At 35.3% G+C, this 17,510-nt stretch overlaps 1 protein-coding gene across 1 annotated transcript in view; it reads right to left on the bottom strand.

Moving 5' to 3' along the window:
• Positions 1-17,510, bottom strand: part of TMEFF2 (transmembrane protein with EGF like and two follistatin like domains 2) — a 348,665-nt gene that overhangs the window by 324,820 nt on the left and 6,335 nt on the right. Inside the window, exons 3-4 of the mRNA XM_007948792.2 lie at positions 11,995-12,124; positions 8,526-8,552 (exon numbers count right to left, since the gene is read on the bottom strand). Of these exons, the coding sequence (XP_007946983.1) occupies positions 8,526-8,552; positions 11,995-12,124 (157 nt within the window). The remainder of the gene's footprint in view (positions 1-8,525; positions 8,553-11,994; positions 12,125-17,510) is intronic.

The raw sequence follows: 17,510 nt of genomic DNA, 5'->3' as shown, positions 1-17,510 counted from the left end.
TGATTCAGCCAAAAGTATGTAGCATTCATTTCACACCCCTAAGCAATCTTGTCTAGAAATACAACTATTATTGCTCTACAGGGATAAAAAGGACAATGTTTTTTTTAAGATGGTGATCATGCATAAAAACAAAGGCTCCTTTCTTCTCTCTTTTCATTTTCCATTATTCTCACTTTGGTTCCCTCCTTCTGTTTGCTTTTTGTATTTTTCCACTTTTGTTATTCATTATGTGTGCCTCATTCATTCTACCCCTATTTCATTACTCCATCCTGATATTGTTTCTCTTTGAGTGAAGAGAAAGCAAGATGGATTCTGACCTTTGAAAAGCTGAGATGAGTTTTCAACTGAGCTTCAGATGGCCATAAGTTCATCATCTGGTAGAGCAGCAGCTCTCAGGTATAAAAGAGCAAAAGACAAGATAGTTTCTGCTTTCTTCCTGCATGTATTGCCCTCCAAGAATCTCAGACCCTGGATGCTTTTTAGAATATCCTTATTGAATCAATATTTCAGCTTAAGCTGCTGGTAACTGATGCCTGCCAGACTTTGGCTGAATGGGGACAGAATGGAAAAAAATAAAAAATAAAATAAATACATGGTGAGCACATTGTACCTGCCAGAACCTGGCAGTTACAGTAAGCTGAAGACACAGATTCAAGTCAGGGTAGGTATAGCTATAGCAACATGGAAGGAATTGTAATGTAGCCTTACATAAGCATATTTTTTGGAATTAATATTCAACTCCTTGTTATTCATAGTATAGTTAACATTTTATTTCTGCAGGGGATTAGTGTTTTTTTTTTTTTTTTACATAATTAGAATTACAATTTTTTCCCATTGTGTTCTGAGAAGAGAATTTACATGTAATTTCTTTGAGTGTAAAGAACTGTATCATATTTATCTTTATACCTCCAAAAATCTTACTACCATACACAGGTTATTATGTTAAACTGAAAGAATTAAAAATGCCTTTGAGTCAAATTCTGACCCTATAGGGGTTCCAAGGCTCTAAATCCTTATAGAAGCTGACTATCACATCTTTCTCCTGAGGAACAGCTGGGGGTTTTGAACCAATGACCTTTTGCTTAGCAGCAGATGTTAAACCATTGTGCCACCAGGGCTCCTAAATTATATTAGGATTGCTCAAGTCAACTGAGTTCCTGAATATCATCAGATTCACATTGGAAAGATAAAAGGTTTTTATGAATGTCTATCAGGTTCTTAATGGCAAATAACAACAACAACATCAGGTTCTCACATTCTTGCAACACTGTCAGCTTTTAGTAATCCACATAATCAGAAACAAAGGTTTACGGTATGTGGTTTGTTGTATTGTACATCCTTCTTGTTCTGCCCACATTGTATATGAAGTAAGCACGTTAATTATGGGCATCTTAAGTAATTTAATCTAAAATAATTTGCACAATACAATATTGCATCAAAGAAAAATAATATATGGCAAATGGATTCTTAAACACACACACAAATTTCATTGCCATCGTGTCATTTCCAACTCATAGCAACCCCCATTGGTTTTCCAAGGCTGTAAATCTTTACAGAAGTAGATGGCCCAGTCTTCCTTCCATGGAGCAGCTGGTGAATTTGAACCGCTGACCTTCTGGTTAGCAGTCAAGTACCTTATCCGCTACACCACTAGAGTTCCTTACACAAAAGTTAACAAAATCACCATTATCCAGATAACTCAAACAAAAAGCAGGTTTTCATTATCCAAGTAATATACATATGTTCCATTTGATTTTTGTTGTATATATCTGATATCAGTGTATTAAATCTATATAAACAATTATATAAGTTGTATAAATAGGCCTAGAACTCTATTTGATCTCATAAAATAAAAAATGTAACCATTGTACCTGTGCTGTGTATCTTAAATACATTTTATTTCAATGGACATTTTCACATAACATCCCATAGATGTTATTCAGAGCTTCAGCTATGAATTTTGCCATACCTATAGCGTTTTATTGACTATGCAAAGGCATTTGATTGTGTGGATCATGACAAATTATGGATAACATTGAGAAGAATGGGAATCCCTGAGCACTTGATTGTACTCATGAGGAATCTGTACCTTGACCAGGAGGCTGTCGTTCGAACAGAACAAGGGGACACTACATGGTTTAAAATCAAGAAGGGAGTGCGTCAGGGTTGTATTCTTTCTCCACACTTATTCAATCTATATGCTGAGCAAATAATCCGAGAAGCTGGACTATATGAAGAAAAACGTGGTATCAGGATTGGAGGAAGAATCATTAACAACCTGAGATATGCAGACGATACAACTCTGCTTGCTGAAAGTGAGGATGACTTAAGGCACCTACTGATGAAGGTTGAAGAATACAGTCTGCAGTATGGATTACATCTCAACATAAAGAAAACAAAAATCCTCACAACTGGACCAATGAGCAGCATCACAATCAATGGAGAGAAGATTGAGGTTGTCAAGGAATTCACATTGCTTGGTTCTACAATCGATGCCAACGGAAGCAGCAGTCAGGACATTAGACGTCGTGTAGCATTGGGAAAGTCAACTGCGAAGGAACTGTTTCAAGTGCTGAGGAGCAAGGATATCTCCTTGAGGACTAAGGTGCGCCTGACACAAGCCATGATATTTCCAATCACCTGGTATGCATGTGAGAGCTGGACAATGAATAGGGAAGACCGAAGAAGAGTTGATGCTTTTGAGTTGTGGTGCTGGCGAAGAATGCTGAAAGTACCGTGGACTGCTAAAAGAACTAACAGATCTGTCCTGGAGGAAGTGCAGCCAGAATGCTCCTTGGAAGCAAGAATGGCCAGACTTCGTCTCACCTATTTTGGTCATGTTGTAAGAAGGGACCATTCCCTGGAGAAGGATGTCATGCTTGGTAGGGTGGAGGGTCGACGAAAGAGGGGGAGGCCTTCAACGAGATGGATTGATACAGTGGCTGCGATGATGGGCTTGAGTATAGCAGGGATTGTGGGGCTGGTGCGGGATCGGGCAGTGTTTCGTTCTGCTGTGCATGGGGTCGCTATGAGTCGGAAACGACTTGACGGCACTTAACAACAACAACATAGCAGCAATCTACTTCCATAGAGACACTAGAGACACCGCCTTGGAAACCCAAGAAGGCATCACTGTGAGTCAAATCAACTTGACACCGTGAGTTGTTTTTTTTTTTTTGGTATAGCCACATAAGGAGCCCTGGTAGTGCACAGGTTAAGTGCTCAGTCCCTAACCAAAAGGTAGGCAGTTCAAACCCACCAGGCTACTACATAGGCGAAAGATGTGGCAGTTTGCTTTCATAAAGATTTATAGCCTTGAAATCTATGGGACAGTTCCACTCTGTCCTATAGGGTTACTATGAATCAGAATTAGACTTGACAGCAACAGGTTTGCTTTTTTGGTTTCATGGCAGCACAGTATATTTACTAGAACTAAACAATTATTTTAATAGCTGAATACAGTGTTCATTTTACTGGAGATTTTTACAAAAGTTTAAAAAAAGAATATAGCAAAAATCTAGTCTTTCTAAAAATAGCTTTAAAAGAGTGTAACAGAAAATGTTCATAGCTTTTTTTACATGATTGACTTTGGGAGAAAAGTAGGGGTTAAAAATTATCTTCAACCACCCACACACCCGTGGATTTTGAGAGGAGACTCCTTTAATACTTCTTACTGCAGTATTTGTTGCTTAAGGAAGTCTGTGGGTGGATAAGATGTTATTATCCCTCCTACACACACCCGTTTTCTTATTTATGACATTAAATCACCATGTATATAAGTACTTGAAACACCAGCCCCTTTCTTTCAACCAGTTTCTGAGATTCTTTAGAATTTGGTCCACATACTACTTTCCTGTAGCACATGTCACAGTTAATTACAATTTATCCTAAATATCTATTCAACAGTGGGTCCATCCAAATAAGTCTATTTGATGTAACTATGGCTTTCCAAGGAGCTCGGGTAGCATAGTGCCTAAGGTACTTGACTGCTCACCCGAAGGCTGGCGGTTCAAACCCACCAGCCACTCCTCGGAAGGAAGGTTTGGGCAATCCTACTTCCGTAGTGATACTGCCTTGGAAACCCAAGGAGGGGTCGCTATGAGTCGGGGCCGACTCGATGGCAAACAACAACAACAACAACAATGGCTTTCCAACCAATCACTCTTGTTTGAAAACAGAGTTCAATAAATAGCACATTTTATGTTCAAAGTTAATAATACAGAAATATTCTTTATATTAGTGAGTTTCTTCAATAGTAAATGAAGAAGATATAGTCACTGAAATAGGATTAAGATTTGTTTGAAGTGTTTATTTCTTATTATTCTAAAATTACCTTTATGAATGAATGCACATTCGCAGAAAATGCTATCAACACAACAAACATGTTTTACCTAAACAAAGTTAGCTATTTGAATTGTTTCATCTACATAGACAGATCAATAGTTAAAGATTTTAACTATTGATAAAATAGTATAAATAAAATAGTATAAAATGTATACAAACTAGCTAATATAAAATTAACTTAAACTTTATATCCCTTTTATATTATAGTAAAGATGTTCCCTCAAATGCAGTAAATGACAGACATACTCTTTCACATATAGACTAAGCTTAAATTATTTTAAGAATAATCAGGTCCAATCTTCATTGCTAATGTAATATGCATTCATTAAAAAATCTAGAACAATATGAAAAAAGGTAAAAATGATGCATTTTAAAATTATTTTAGATTTGGAGGCTTAATGGTATCATGTGATTGTTGTTGTTGTGTGCCGTGGAGTCGGCCCCGACTCGTAGTGACCCCTCCTTGGGTTTCCAAGGCAGTATCACTATGGAAGTAGATTGCCCAACCTTCCTTCCAAGGAGTGGTTGGTGAGTTTGAACCGCCAGCCTCCTGGTTAGCAGTCAAGTGCCTTAGGCACTATGCTACCAGAGCTCCTATCATGTGATAGTCACACATACTAAATGTTTTGCAAGTAAATTTGTTCATTTCACTAATGAGATCAACACACTCAACTTGAGAGTGATATTAACTTTTCCTGGATTAAGAAATTCAAAAAATAAACATTAACCACCCAAAGTGCTTATAAAGATACCCTAATTAGTAACCAAATATACATTATTGGAAATATATCCTATAATTTAGAATAAGGAGCTCTGGAAGCATAGTGCCTAAGGCACTTGACTGCTAACCAGGAGACTGGCAGTTCAAACCCACCAGCCACTCCTCGGAAGGAAGGTTGGGCAATCTTACTTCCGTAGTGATAACTGCCTCAGAAACCCAAGAAGGGGTCGCTAGGAGTCGGGGCCAACTCGATGGCAAATAATAACAACTAACAACAATTTAGAATAATCATAGTTAGAATCAGATTACCCAAAAAATGACAGCTAATTCAATCACTATCTGTTAATTCAAAGAAATATTACTCTGGCCACTCTGATATCTTGATAATATGAACTCAGTCAGAATACAGAGGTAAATCTATCCTCTATATAGTACAAATGACAGGTCAAATATAATTTATGTGCAATCCAATGGCTATGAGACTAGAACTTATATATTTCACTCTAAAGGAGGCTTTCAGGTTTTAGTTATTAAGCTTTTTAACATCTTGTAATATTTACAAAATATTTACAGAAAACTGCAATTATTAGCATTTTAGATCAAAGTAACACATAGACTAGAAAAATGTAACACAAATACTATGCACTGTTGTCGAGTAGGATCCGACTCATAGCGACCCCTCCTTGGGTTTCAGAGGCGGTATCGCTATGGAACTCGATTGCCTGACCTTCCCAGTGAGGAATGGCTGGGGGGTGTGCTCCAAATATAGACACACACGCACACTACAAGAAGAATGAAAGGAAATATGGAAAGGAAAGTGGTTTCTAACTGATACATCACTTACTTGCATGGAATGCAAGTTATAAACTTCACATTCTTGTGATTAAAATTAATGGTGAAAAAAAAAATCAGCCTTATTCAAGGCACAAAATACAGGTATTCTTTGTTTTCTTGCAGGTCACTTTATTGTGCTTTGCAGATAATGCAGGTACTGTGTTTTGTTTTGTTTTTACAAATTGAACGATTGGCAACCCTGCACCAAGCAAGTCTATCGAGCAAGTCTATCTGCTCCATTTTTCCAACAGCATGTGCTTACTTTGTGTCTCTGTGTCACATTCTGGTAACTCTCATAATATTTCGAACTTTTCCATAATGATATTCCACACTTCATAGACTACCATAAAGTGTAAAAATAGTTTTACATGCACTGGGAAACCCAAAATATCATGTGACTTGATCTATTGTGATATTCACTTTATTGCGGTGGTCTGGAACCAAATCCGCAATTTCTCCCAGGTACGCCTGAAATACAATAAATCAAAGATTTGAATATAAAGTGCAATAAGGAAGAGTAAGTTTGATTTTACTTTCCACTTACATGTGTTAATCAGAACAAATGAAAACTAGGACGGAACATATGAAACACAGATCATCTCTTTTTATTAAAAAAATAAAAGTGAAGAAATGAAGTATGATGTAATAGTAGATTTAAGTATAAAAAAATTGCACGGTAATGCTTCAACAGAAAGAGCAATTAAAATATTCTATCCTGTACGGACTGGTTTGTTTATCTTAGTTCTGTTTGTAAAATACTAGAAAATTCACAAGGAGCCCTGATGGCATAATGGTTATGTGCTTAGTTGCTAACCAGTACGTCACTGGTCTGAACCCACCTTCAGCTTCCTGAAGATCTGCTCCTGTAAAGATTAAGGAAAATAACAAACAAACAAAGAACCTGTTGCCTTCAAGTTGCTTCTGACTCATAGTGATTGTATAGGGCAGAGTAGAACTGCCCTATAGAGTTTCCAAGCCTGTAATCTTTACGGAAACAGAATGCCACATCTTTCTTGGTTGGTGAGTTCAAATTGCCCATCTCTTAGCAGCTGAGTGCTTTCCCACAGCACCACAGGGCTCCTGGGAAACTCTATGGGGAAGTTAATACTCATGTGAAGAGTGGAAGAGATCAAATTCAACACATCTGCCAAATTAGGTAGTCTACACATAGAAGTAAAGAGCTGATGAATATACAGGATTTTGTATAAAACTATTTCCTTCCAAAAGAAACACTGAAGAAAAAAATATTAATTTCTGAATCTTCCAGTGGTAAAATATCCATTCAAAGAAATTTTCCTTTCTTTCTTTTTCTCTTTCCTTAAGATGTTATTTGTTCTTCTAAGCTCTTTATAAAATTCTAGGGAAACATTTTTAGGAATACAGAATCATCTAGGAAAAAAAGTTAATTTCTTAGAAATAGTTAAAGAAAGACCTACTATCAAATGACTGTCCAACATCCTTTGACATTGGAATCCATTTCCTACTCTGATGGTACTCAATCTTGACTGTTGTTCATTTTCAGTCCTTATAAAAATAATTATGCTCTAATGTGCTACTCTTACTGTGTTCTTTGGGTATTGCTTATTTGCTAGTTAAGCCTTTCATTACATAAGGCAATTTGATAAATCCTTTAAGTGCTGAAAGATAATTAGATCAGATTTGCATTCCAGATCTGATTTCCCTTACTAAGGCCTTCTTCTACTCACTTTTTAGCAAATTTTTCATTTAAAATAAAAAATTAACTTGGAACCTTACATTTAATTATTTAGCACAACTCAAGCAAGAACTTATGAGAATGTTTATGTGGGTTCTTTTTCTCTCTCTTTTTGCTACTCTCGTTGGAATTACATCTTGTTTCTTGTTTTGTGTTAATTAATGATGAATTTTTTTTGGATTTCATTTGGAAAATCATTTTGGGACATGTACAATGAAGGTTCAAATCATGAAATAAAATCTCTATTTGGCAGTAAGTACACCAAGTCAAATGATAAAATTTTATCTTAAACACAGAACTAAATAAGGAGAAGTTATACTTAATTTTAGTAAAAATATAACTATAGATTGAGATAATCAAAGAGCAAAAATAACATATTCAGTGACTTAAATTTTGTTTATCTTTTTACATTGTTTTAATAAATGTATAAATAATAATAATTTATAAATTATAAATTTATAAATAAATAACAATAATCAAATTATAAATTTGATACTTATGACCTTGTCTACATGATAGTTATGTATGTGTTAATGTTGCCATCTTGTAATTTAAGATATTTTTATATATTTTCAAAACATAATATTTAAATTTCTTCATGAATTCTTTGTTCTGCCAAATACATTTGAAAGCATCTGTTATGAAATTTTGACATTGCGAAATTCATTCATAAGCAAATGAATAAGGAACAGTAGATGGAGATAGTTCTTAAGTATGATGATAAAATATACCAAAGAATTGGCATGCTACATACATTTACTTAATAATGACAATATTATTTTTATGTTTTCTATTTTCTTAAAATGCAAAATGTTAAATTATCTCAGATAACTGTAGTAGAAAATAAGAAAGTAAATATTCACAACAGTGTCCACTCGGAAGTCTTTATAGATACAGAAAAGCAGCTCCTACCTCCATCCCCAGATCCTGATCCGGCATCTGAGGAAGAAACAAAATTATACGTCTTTGAAAAATATACAACAAAAGTTTGATTTTTTTTTTTTTTTAAGTTCAAGTTTACTTCAATTTAAGCCTCTAAGATCATAGTTTGAGAAAATTACTAATATTTGATACAGAAATACATTTTCACATCAAATTTATTCCTATTTACATAACTTATAAAATCAATTCTCTGTCATTTTCTTTCTTCAGTTTTATGAAGAATGCATTATCTATCTTCAAAACAATACCTAAAATTATTGACTGTGTAAATGCCCTCATATTTTTATTTTCTTCAGAAATTAATAGCCTAAGATATATAACAAGTAAATTCATAACTAAGGCTTATATTGTTGAAAATTGCTTATGCACAAAGAGAAGAATAGTTTATAGATGAGTATCTTTCTATATCAATAATAATATGCTTTCCAAGTACCACGATTGTAGATTAATTTATTTGCAAAAGAGACTAAAATCATCCTTTGTTTTTGAAATCAGTAGAAGACTAAGCCTAACTTTTGTCTTGGTGCTAAAACTGCATTTTCCCTGTGTGATGCTGGCAAAAAATAAAAAGTAACCTTTGTTTCTGGATTTCCTTTTATCCACTTCTCTCTCCTCCCTCTCACATGCTTAGAATGGTCAAAGTTGCCTTCCCTGAGAATTCTGTCTCCAGAAACACTCAATTTTCTTTTACCTCTCACCTGGTCATGATATTGGAGTTGGTAATGGAAATGGTCAAGACTCCTTCCAACTTGATGTCTAAATTAAAACTTTTTAATTTGGGAAAATTGGGGTTAAGTGGAGCCATCATAGTCTGTCTTCCCACATCTTTCCATTCTAAAGCTATTTGTTGGTGCATTTTCAATATTAATACTAGGAAATAAGACAATTATTGGTGTATTCTGCCTGATATGCCCTCAAACATACTGAAATTCCAACCAGAATTCAAGATCTAGATCAAATGCCAGTCTTCTTGCCTTCAAGTCAGATCCAACTCATAGTGACTCCTTCTTGGGTTTCTGAGGCAGTATCACTATGGAAGCAGATTGCCCAATCTTCCTTCCAAGGAGTGACTGGTGGGTTTGAACCTCCAGCCTTCTGGTTAGCAGTCAAATGCCTTAGGCACTACGCCACCAGAGCTCAAATGCCAGTAAGACTATTTTGGCTCGTATTTTCTATGAATGTTTCTGAAAACTCAAGGGGCGAGATCTGTATAACAAATTGTATTTAATTTAACTCAAATTAAGTAGCCAGAGAAGAGAGGAAGAAGAGATTCACAAATGGTCAGTTAAGTTCATGCCATTGTCATGAATTAGTGATGGGAAGATTTGATGGTTTCTCTACTATAAGGTTAGCCATCTTGGTAAACTAGAGATAAGTAGCCTACTAATTTAATTGAATAAAATATAATAAATGCAAAGTTTTATCTTCTACTGCCTTTTATTTCTAGAGATGACAACTTGCAACCTCCACTCAGTGTTCATCAGCATTAAAAAACAAATGAAAAAACTACAAAGAAAAGATTGAGTATCCTTTTTTAGATAAAATGTCAGAACTCCAATTTATTTACAGTCAGAGCTGATTAATCAAAATTACTTTTGGCCCCCCCATCATCATTCAGATCAAAAACGTTTTAGCTTTACAAGTCAATGGAAGAGGCATTCAGCAACATTGGCTTCCTAATTAAATCTGCAGAAATCTAAGTATGTGAATGAGCTAAGGATGGATTACCCAATTGTGATTAAATTTTCTACTTCGCTAAGTAATTATTTTCATAGCATAACCAGCACATTAGGGACTAGAATGGAAAGATTTTAATGAGTCAGGAGCATGGGATTATATGTGCTGACAAGAATTGGGAAATTGGCAAATAAGGAAGAGAAATTTTGCTACCAAGCTTCATTAGTCATAACCATAACCTTAGGACGACTTGTCACTACTATTGCTTGCTGATCCTCATTTGACTACTGTCAGAGATGGACAGATGTCCTACACAATCTCAAATAAGCAAATCTTTTTTCTCCGTATTCTCTGGCATTTGCCTGATCCTTTCCTGTTTCTGAGAGTCAGGGGTTCCATCTTTATCTCTTCTTACTATGCCATTTGTCTAAGTACAGTAGATTGTTTTTTCATAAGTAGTTTCCTTCTTGTTTTTCTTACTCTTTTCCCCATCTTTGCTATGAGCAGTAGCAAGCTGGTATTCCTCCTTCCCTCACTCACTTCTATCGAGTTGGATCCGACTCACAGCAACCCCTCCTTGGGTTTCCGAGGTGGTATCACTATGGAAGTAGATCACCCAGTCTTCCTTCCGAGAAGTGGCTGGTGGGTTTGAACCACCAGCCTTCTGGTTAGCAGTCAAATGCCTTAGGCACTACCTGTCCAAAGACTCTCTTCATTGCGTCTCATTTCCTGCCTGCCCTAGTCATCAAACACTGGACTTGTGACATATTTGAGTATAAACATATCTATTACCTAAGAGAGTCTTTCCCATAGAATAGACTTTTCTTGGCACTATCCTTTCTCATTTTCATTTTCAGAAGAAGTTTCTTTTTTATATCAATTTTTTTTCCTTGAAAATGGTTATATCATTCAATTCCTCAGATATCATGACTTTGCAGAAATATGTATATTTGTTATTGGAAGCACTATCATAGGACAAAAAAGTTTCTGATGTTTCAACCCTAACCTAAAAACTTAGCTTCATTTTAAGGTGTTACTTTATCAAATTGGACTTTCTTTTTTCTGTCTTTTCTCCCTCTACTGCTATATGGCTTTAACAAACACTACAGGCAGAAGGAAAATCTGAAAAACTGAAGAACATATCAAGTCACTTTTCTTCCTCAATTTCTGTAAAGCATTCTTGATACATTATAATTAAAAAGCTTTCTAGAATCCTAGATTAACTATGTCAGAAAGGATATATGTCACTAGATTTAATATCTGCCACTAATACATTCTTCAATATCATCTGCCAAATGGTGAGAACAGCATTTTGTAGACCTGCTAAGATGACCTACATCTTAACTTCAGAACCCAAACCTGTAAAGTTGGCATTTGGAAGACAATGCTGTTTTTCAAAACAAGCAAACAAGCTTTATCTATGTAAACATAAGTTTCTATATAATTAACACCTGAATAATCAATCTAGATTTTTAATTATAATTGACTTCTAGTCAACTATCTGTATTGCATTAAGTATCATATGCATTAAAATCTACCAACATCTTTATGGTTGATTTCCTCTTTCTTCCAGAAGTGATTTGAAATGTAAAAGAACAAAGAATAATAATAATGCATGTTTTGCACAATGCACACTTTGTCTAGCCATTATATAGTGTGAATTATTTATCTGAACGTAACATAACCAGAAAAGTAAAACATGATCTTATGGTCCAGAATCCATTCAGAAAGTTTCAGGTGGTCTACAAGATTTTATACATACCTGTGGCACATGATCCTTCTGACACCACAAGTATCTCACTCTGCTGTTTGCATGCAGCCTGCCGCAGGTAACACTCATTCTGGTAGCTCTCCCCATTGGAGCCGCACACAGGCACATAGTCACTGTTACACTGGGGAACACACAGACATAAACTTATGGTTAGTACTGGACTCTACTTTCCTCTGCCATCCTGACCAAAAACTGTCATTTAAAACAAACAAACAAAAAAAAGCACTTGTCTTTGTTTTTGGTAATTCCCATTGTATCCAATTAGTCTTTGACCTTGTTAGGGCATAATTCAAATACACACAAAGGCAATGTCAAGTTAGCCAACTAGTCATTTGATTCAGATGGAAAAACACCTAAATTGATCAGATAATTTAAGCAAGTGATTAGGCAGGAAACAAGATAAATATAATGCAATAAGCCCATCAATATTATTCAATACTATGTTTTTCTGGTATATTGCTTATCTGGTTTGGTTAGTGAATCTAAACATGCTACAACATTCAAGCTCTTCAAAGATAGCTGATGTCGACCTGTGTTTGGAACTGAAGTATGTAGCAGAAATGCCAAAAATCAGTTACTTCTTAGTACATTTTTTTCTTTACTGAATTTTAATCTTAACAAATATCCAAATATTTGGATAAGACATTTGGTAGAATAATTGATTTTTCATATTTTTTAGACCATTGGACAGTTATGAAGACAAAGTGTACAGAGAAACAACGCATTATGTATTACAGAATAAAAAAGTCAGTAAGCAGTGAACTTTACATAAACTTTCTTGACTATTTCAAAGTATGAAGATTATATATTTTGTAAAAAAAAAAATGTTTGTTTTTAAAACAACATTATTACAAAAAGAGTACACATTTTACAATGGAAATTAGGCAACCGACTGGGTATAGCCATCATAAGATAATCACACTCTGAGGCATTGAGATACTTGGCTGTGTCCAATACCTGCTAATTATGCCAGCAAAGTGATTATCTCATGATTACTACTACTGATGTGCTTCACTGTTTAATGATAACAAATGTTATGATCAAGATGATTATTTATAAACACTCACCTCTTCCAGAAATTAAGTGAAGAAAATCATTCATGCATAGATACGTGAAAATACTGTTTCAACTTTTTATTAAACTATTTGGATTTTTGATGTGCTGTAATTTCATAACACATACAAAACAAATCAACTATCTAGTGAGGTGGCTGGGGATGTTTTAGTATACATGATAATAAACCTAAAACTCTATCACATGTAAACTTCAACTCAAGAGTTTATTTAAAGAAAAAAAAAGTAAACCCTTGAAAACCTGATCATCTGACTGATTAAAGAAATCCTAAAATTTGTTTTTACTGTGTTTTCTTACAAAGCCTGAATGATCGCTGCTACAGATTGAATTGTGTCCCCCAAAGAGATGTTGAAATCCTAAATCCCTGTGAATGTGAACCTGTTTGGAAATAAGATTTTCATTTTGTCTTGTAAGTGAGGTCATACAGGAGTGGGGTAGTTCCTAAACCTAATCCCTTCTGAGAAGAGTCTTATCAGAAGGAAATCAGATGGGGGTAGGGCATGGGGTGGTGGGGAGGACACACACACACAGGGCAAGACATTTGTGAGTCCCATCTACAAGCCAAGGAAAGCCAAGAAACCCCTAGGGCCACCTACAACGAAAGACCCTTTCCAAGAGCTGATGCCTTGAGTTGGACTTCCAGCCTTCAAACTATGAGACAGTACATTCCTGTTTTTTAATGCCACCCTGTCCTGATACATTTGTCGGGGCATGTTATAGATTAAATTGCATCCCAGTAATGTATGTGTTGGAATCCTAACTCCTATATCTATGGATGTATTTTTGTTTGGAAACAGGTTTTTTGTTATGTTAATAAGGTAATATCAGGGTAGGGTGTGTCCTAAGCCTAATCACTTCTGAATTATAAAAGAGCACTATAGGCAGAGATGCATACATACACAGGAGAATATAGATGTCATGTGAAGATCCCTAAGGAATACCCAGCACTACTAAGAAGGAAGGAATTGACAGGACCAAAACCCTGAATTATACTTCTAAATTTCCAGAACGGGGAGAAATAAATTTCTATCCTTTAAAGCCACCCACTTGTGGCATTTGTGTTACAATAGCAACAGGTAATAAAGACATGGCAGCAGTAGACAACTAAAACCTTTCCAATCAACCATTTAACTCTTATTATTTTCCTTTACATAATAATGGGTTATTTATACTAACAATTATAAATGGCATAAACCAATATTCCCTGAAATGAAAGTGTGGTTTCATGAGTCTTCTTATTATCTATTATAGAAAAAAAAAAACTTAAAATATTATAAGATTTTACTAATAATGATCAACATTTCTCCAAACAGTTTACCATACTCGTATTATGACAACTGTAATTGCTACATTATGATTTAGCACACATTTAAAAAATCTTTATATTTATTTCTGTGGTTTACAATATAGACATTTTAGAAGGCTTATGTAAGATAATTCCTTTCTACAATTGCACTATTTGTTCCCAGACTCACTCTATTTCTGTGATTATATTTTTTAAAAATTAATTTTATTAGAGCTTTTTCTTAAGGAAGATCCTTAATTTAATAGGCAAGTTACTTGTAATCTTGTGGAATCTGCATTACGGCTCTGTTTTCTACAAGTTCTCCAAATTTTTTTTTTTTAGTTTACATTTGAAAACTGTCCTACTTGAAGACTGAGTATCTCAGCCATTACTCAAGAAAGAAGGCAATAGCAAAAGGTCAGTCAAGAGTTGAATTTTCCAATAAACAATAATGGGGAGACACCAAATAAACAGGATTGTTGCTCAAGTCTTAACCAAAGCCAAGGAGGTGGTGGATGGATAGGTGTTTGATAAATGCACTGTGTTCAGGATCAAGGACTACAACAACAACAACAAAAAAAAACAACCTCACTGCCTTTGACTTGGATCCGAGTCATAGTGACCCCTCCTTGGGTTTCCGAGGTAGTATCACTATGGAAGTACATTGCCCAATCTTCCTTCTGAGGAGTAGCTGGTGGGTTTGAACTTCCAGCCCTCTGGTTAGCAGTCAAATACTATCGACCTTTTGCTTAGCAGCCAAATGACTTAACCACTGCACTAACAGAACTCCTTAAGGGCTGGTATAGGTAGGATTTATGAAGACTTACTAAGACTATCATAGTATCTTGGCCATGTGGAGGAGAGACAAGAAAGAAAGGAGGAAATAGCTGGTAGCATTATAGTCAATAGACTTGCCGACTCTTTCAGTAGGCAGTAGAGAGTCATAATTGGTGTGACCAGTTAGACTATTTAGGTTTTCATGCTTAGGACCTAGCACTCTTGGATCTTTTAAACTTCATCTTCAATCCTGGTTACAATACTTTGTGTGGAGTTTTTTTATTTTTTTATTTTTTCCATGTTTTCTTTCTTCCCTCCAATCTCTAGAGTTATGTATTTATTCTTCTCATCCCCTTCTGCAGTTTACTCAACTGCCGAGTCAGTGGACACTGAGTGGGGGTGGGAAGTATTTATAATTTCTGTCAAAGTGCTAGTACACAAAGCTGATACGCATCTTAAAATATCGAATAAACCGATAAAGTGCTCGTATGCCACTTCAGAAAGATGCAGAAGCCAAATGTGAACAGTGCTAAAAACAGAGCTGCCAAGTTCCATGCACAAGCCAAAAGGGAGATTTGTATGGAGCTGAAAAGAGATTTACTGTCGATTACCAGCCCAACGTTTCTGGCCCTTAACTCCATGACTTGTACTCATTAATATTAGTAACACAAGAAGGAAGCACACAAAATCATTAAAATTTAGGAGTAGGAGTTTGGTCCTAGGCCCTCCCATTTCTCTTACTGCCTTGGTGTAGAAGCTTGTGCATATAACTCAACAATTAAGTACTGAACAAGGTTTTAGCTCAGTTTCCCCATTTGAAATGTCTAACTGGGGCATTCTAGGGGAATTAACAGAGTCCTATTTTTAGAACACTTTGAAATATCACTTTTAAAAAATATAAATTATTTGCCTTTCATGACACAAATGTTAACTAGCAGAATCACATCTATCATTGACACTCAAACCTGACATTTCTAAAAGTAAAACAGTGTAACCCTGAACATGAAAATAGGCTAACTGCTACCTTAAAATATGTCAAATTATTGAAAATAGTTTTTAGTGTTTATCGTTATACTGCTCAGCTTCAGATAAAGGGACATCCTCAGATGTTAAGTGATTTGCTAGAGGCCACGTAGCTGGCTGGTAAGAGAAAAAAACAAGACCCAAGTCCAGATGGTTAGGTCCATAAATGCATGTGTTGTACTAACTTCCTCCTAAGGGAAAAAGAGAGTCTATTTTTCTTGAGATGTTTTAAAAATCTGTAGAATGATTTTGTTCCAAAATTTTCACATTGCTTAAGGAAAGCAACTACATGCTATGCTAGTAGATTCAATGACTTGACACACTAGAATATATGGAATTCATTTTGCTACAAATGAACAAAAATGTATGTGAAGAGAAGATTTTTCATATGATTTATTGCTTATTTGGTTAATAAAGTTTTTTTTTTTTTTTTTTTTAGCTGAGATTTCAACAGCTACACACTATGTAAAACTTATGTTTCATATACTGCCAGCACCTTCCACAGAGTCTGGCATGTAGAAGGTGTTCAACAGATGTTAAGTGAATTCTGTTATATTCCCAGTTGTCAAAGGCTTAGAAAGAATGGATTGGATATGGTATATTCTTTTATCCAAAAATAAAAAAAGATAAAATATCTGCATATGTCCCAATTCTTTACCCACTCCATAGTAACTTTTACTTCTCTTTGGCCACATTTCCTTAAATATAAAAATTTTACAGTTTTAAAAATATGGCAGGACCATGAGTATGGCAGAAGTGACTATGTGACTTCCAAGACCAGGTGATTAAAAGACACAGTTTCTGTGTGGTGTACTATCTCTTGATGTGCATTATTAGAAGCTAGCCACTGTGTTATGAAGAAGCCCTAAGTACCCCATGTGGACAGACCCACAAGGAGAAGAACCAAGAGCTTTCAGGTGATTATAACATCAAGGCTTTACCCTTCCCCTCGTACTCTTAACCTCAGTGGAGCAGAGGTGAGCTGTCACCATGAAACCCGGTCCAAACAGCAGATTCATAAGCAAAATAAAAATTCATTGTTTGAAGCCACTAAGTTCTGGGCATCTAATAACTTCACCCCTAATAATTGGAACAATTACCAAGCTAAAGCCTAGCTTACTAAATGAAAACAACTAATACTGAATTAATTGATATCTGAAAAACATAAGGCTTCATTACATTTTTTTAAAATTTAAAGTCATCATTGATCATTGTATGTACCGCCAGTGTGTCCATGAATAACTAAACTTATGTCTTCTTTTCTTTCCTTTTATTTCTTCCTCCCTCCCTCCCTTTTCCCTCACTTCCATCCATTCACCCATCAATCCATCCATCCATCCATCCATCA

This window comes from Orycteropus afer, unplaced genomic scaffold (assembly GCF_000298275.1).
Source record: "Orycteropus afer afer isolate SDZICR_OR568_19922 unplaced genomic scaffold, OryAfe1.0 scaffold00001, whole genome shotgun sequence".
Classification (NCBI taxonomy): domain Eukaryota; kingdom Metazoa; phylum Chordata; class Mammalia; order Tubulidentata; family Orycteropodidae; genus Orycteropus; species Orycteropus afer.
Note: the sequence above shows the minus strand (reverse complement) of the source record. Positions and strands in the feature narration are given on the sequence as shown.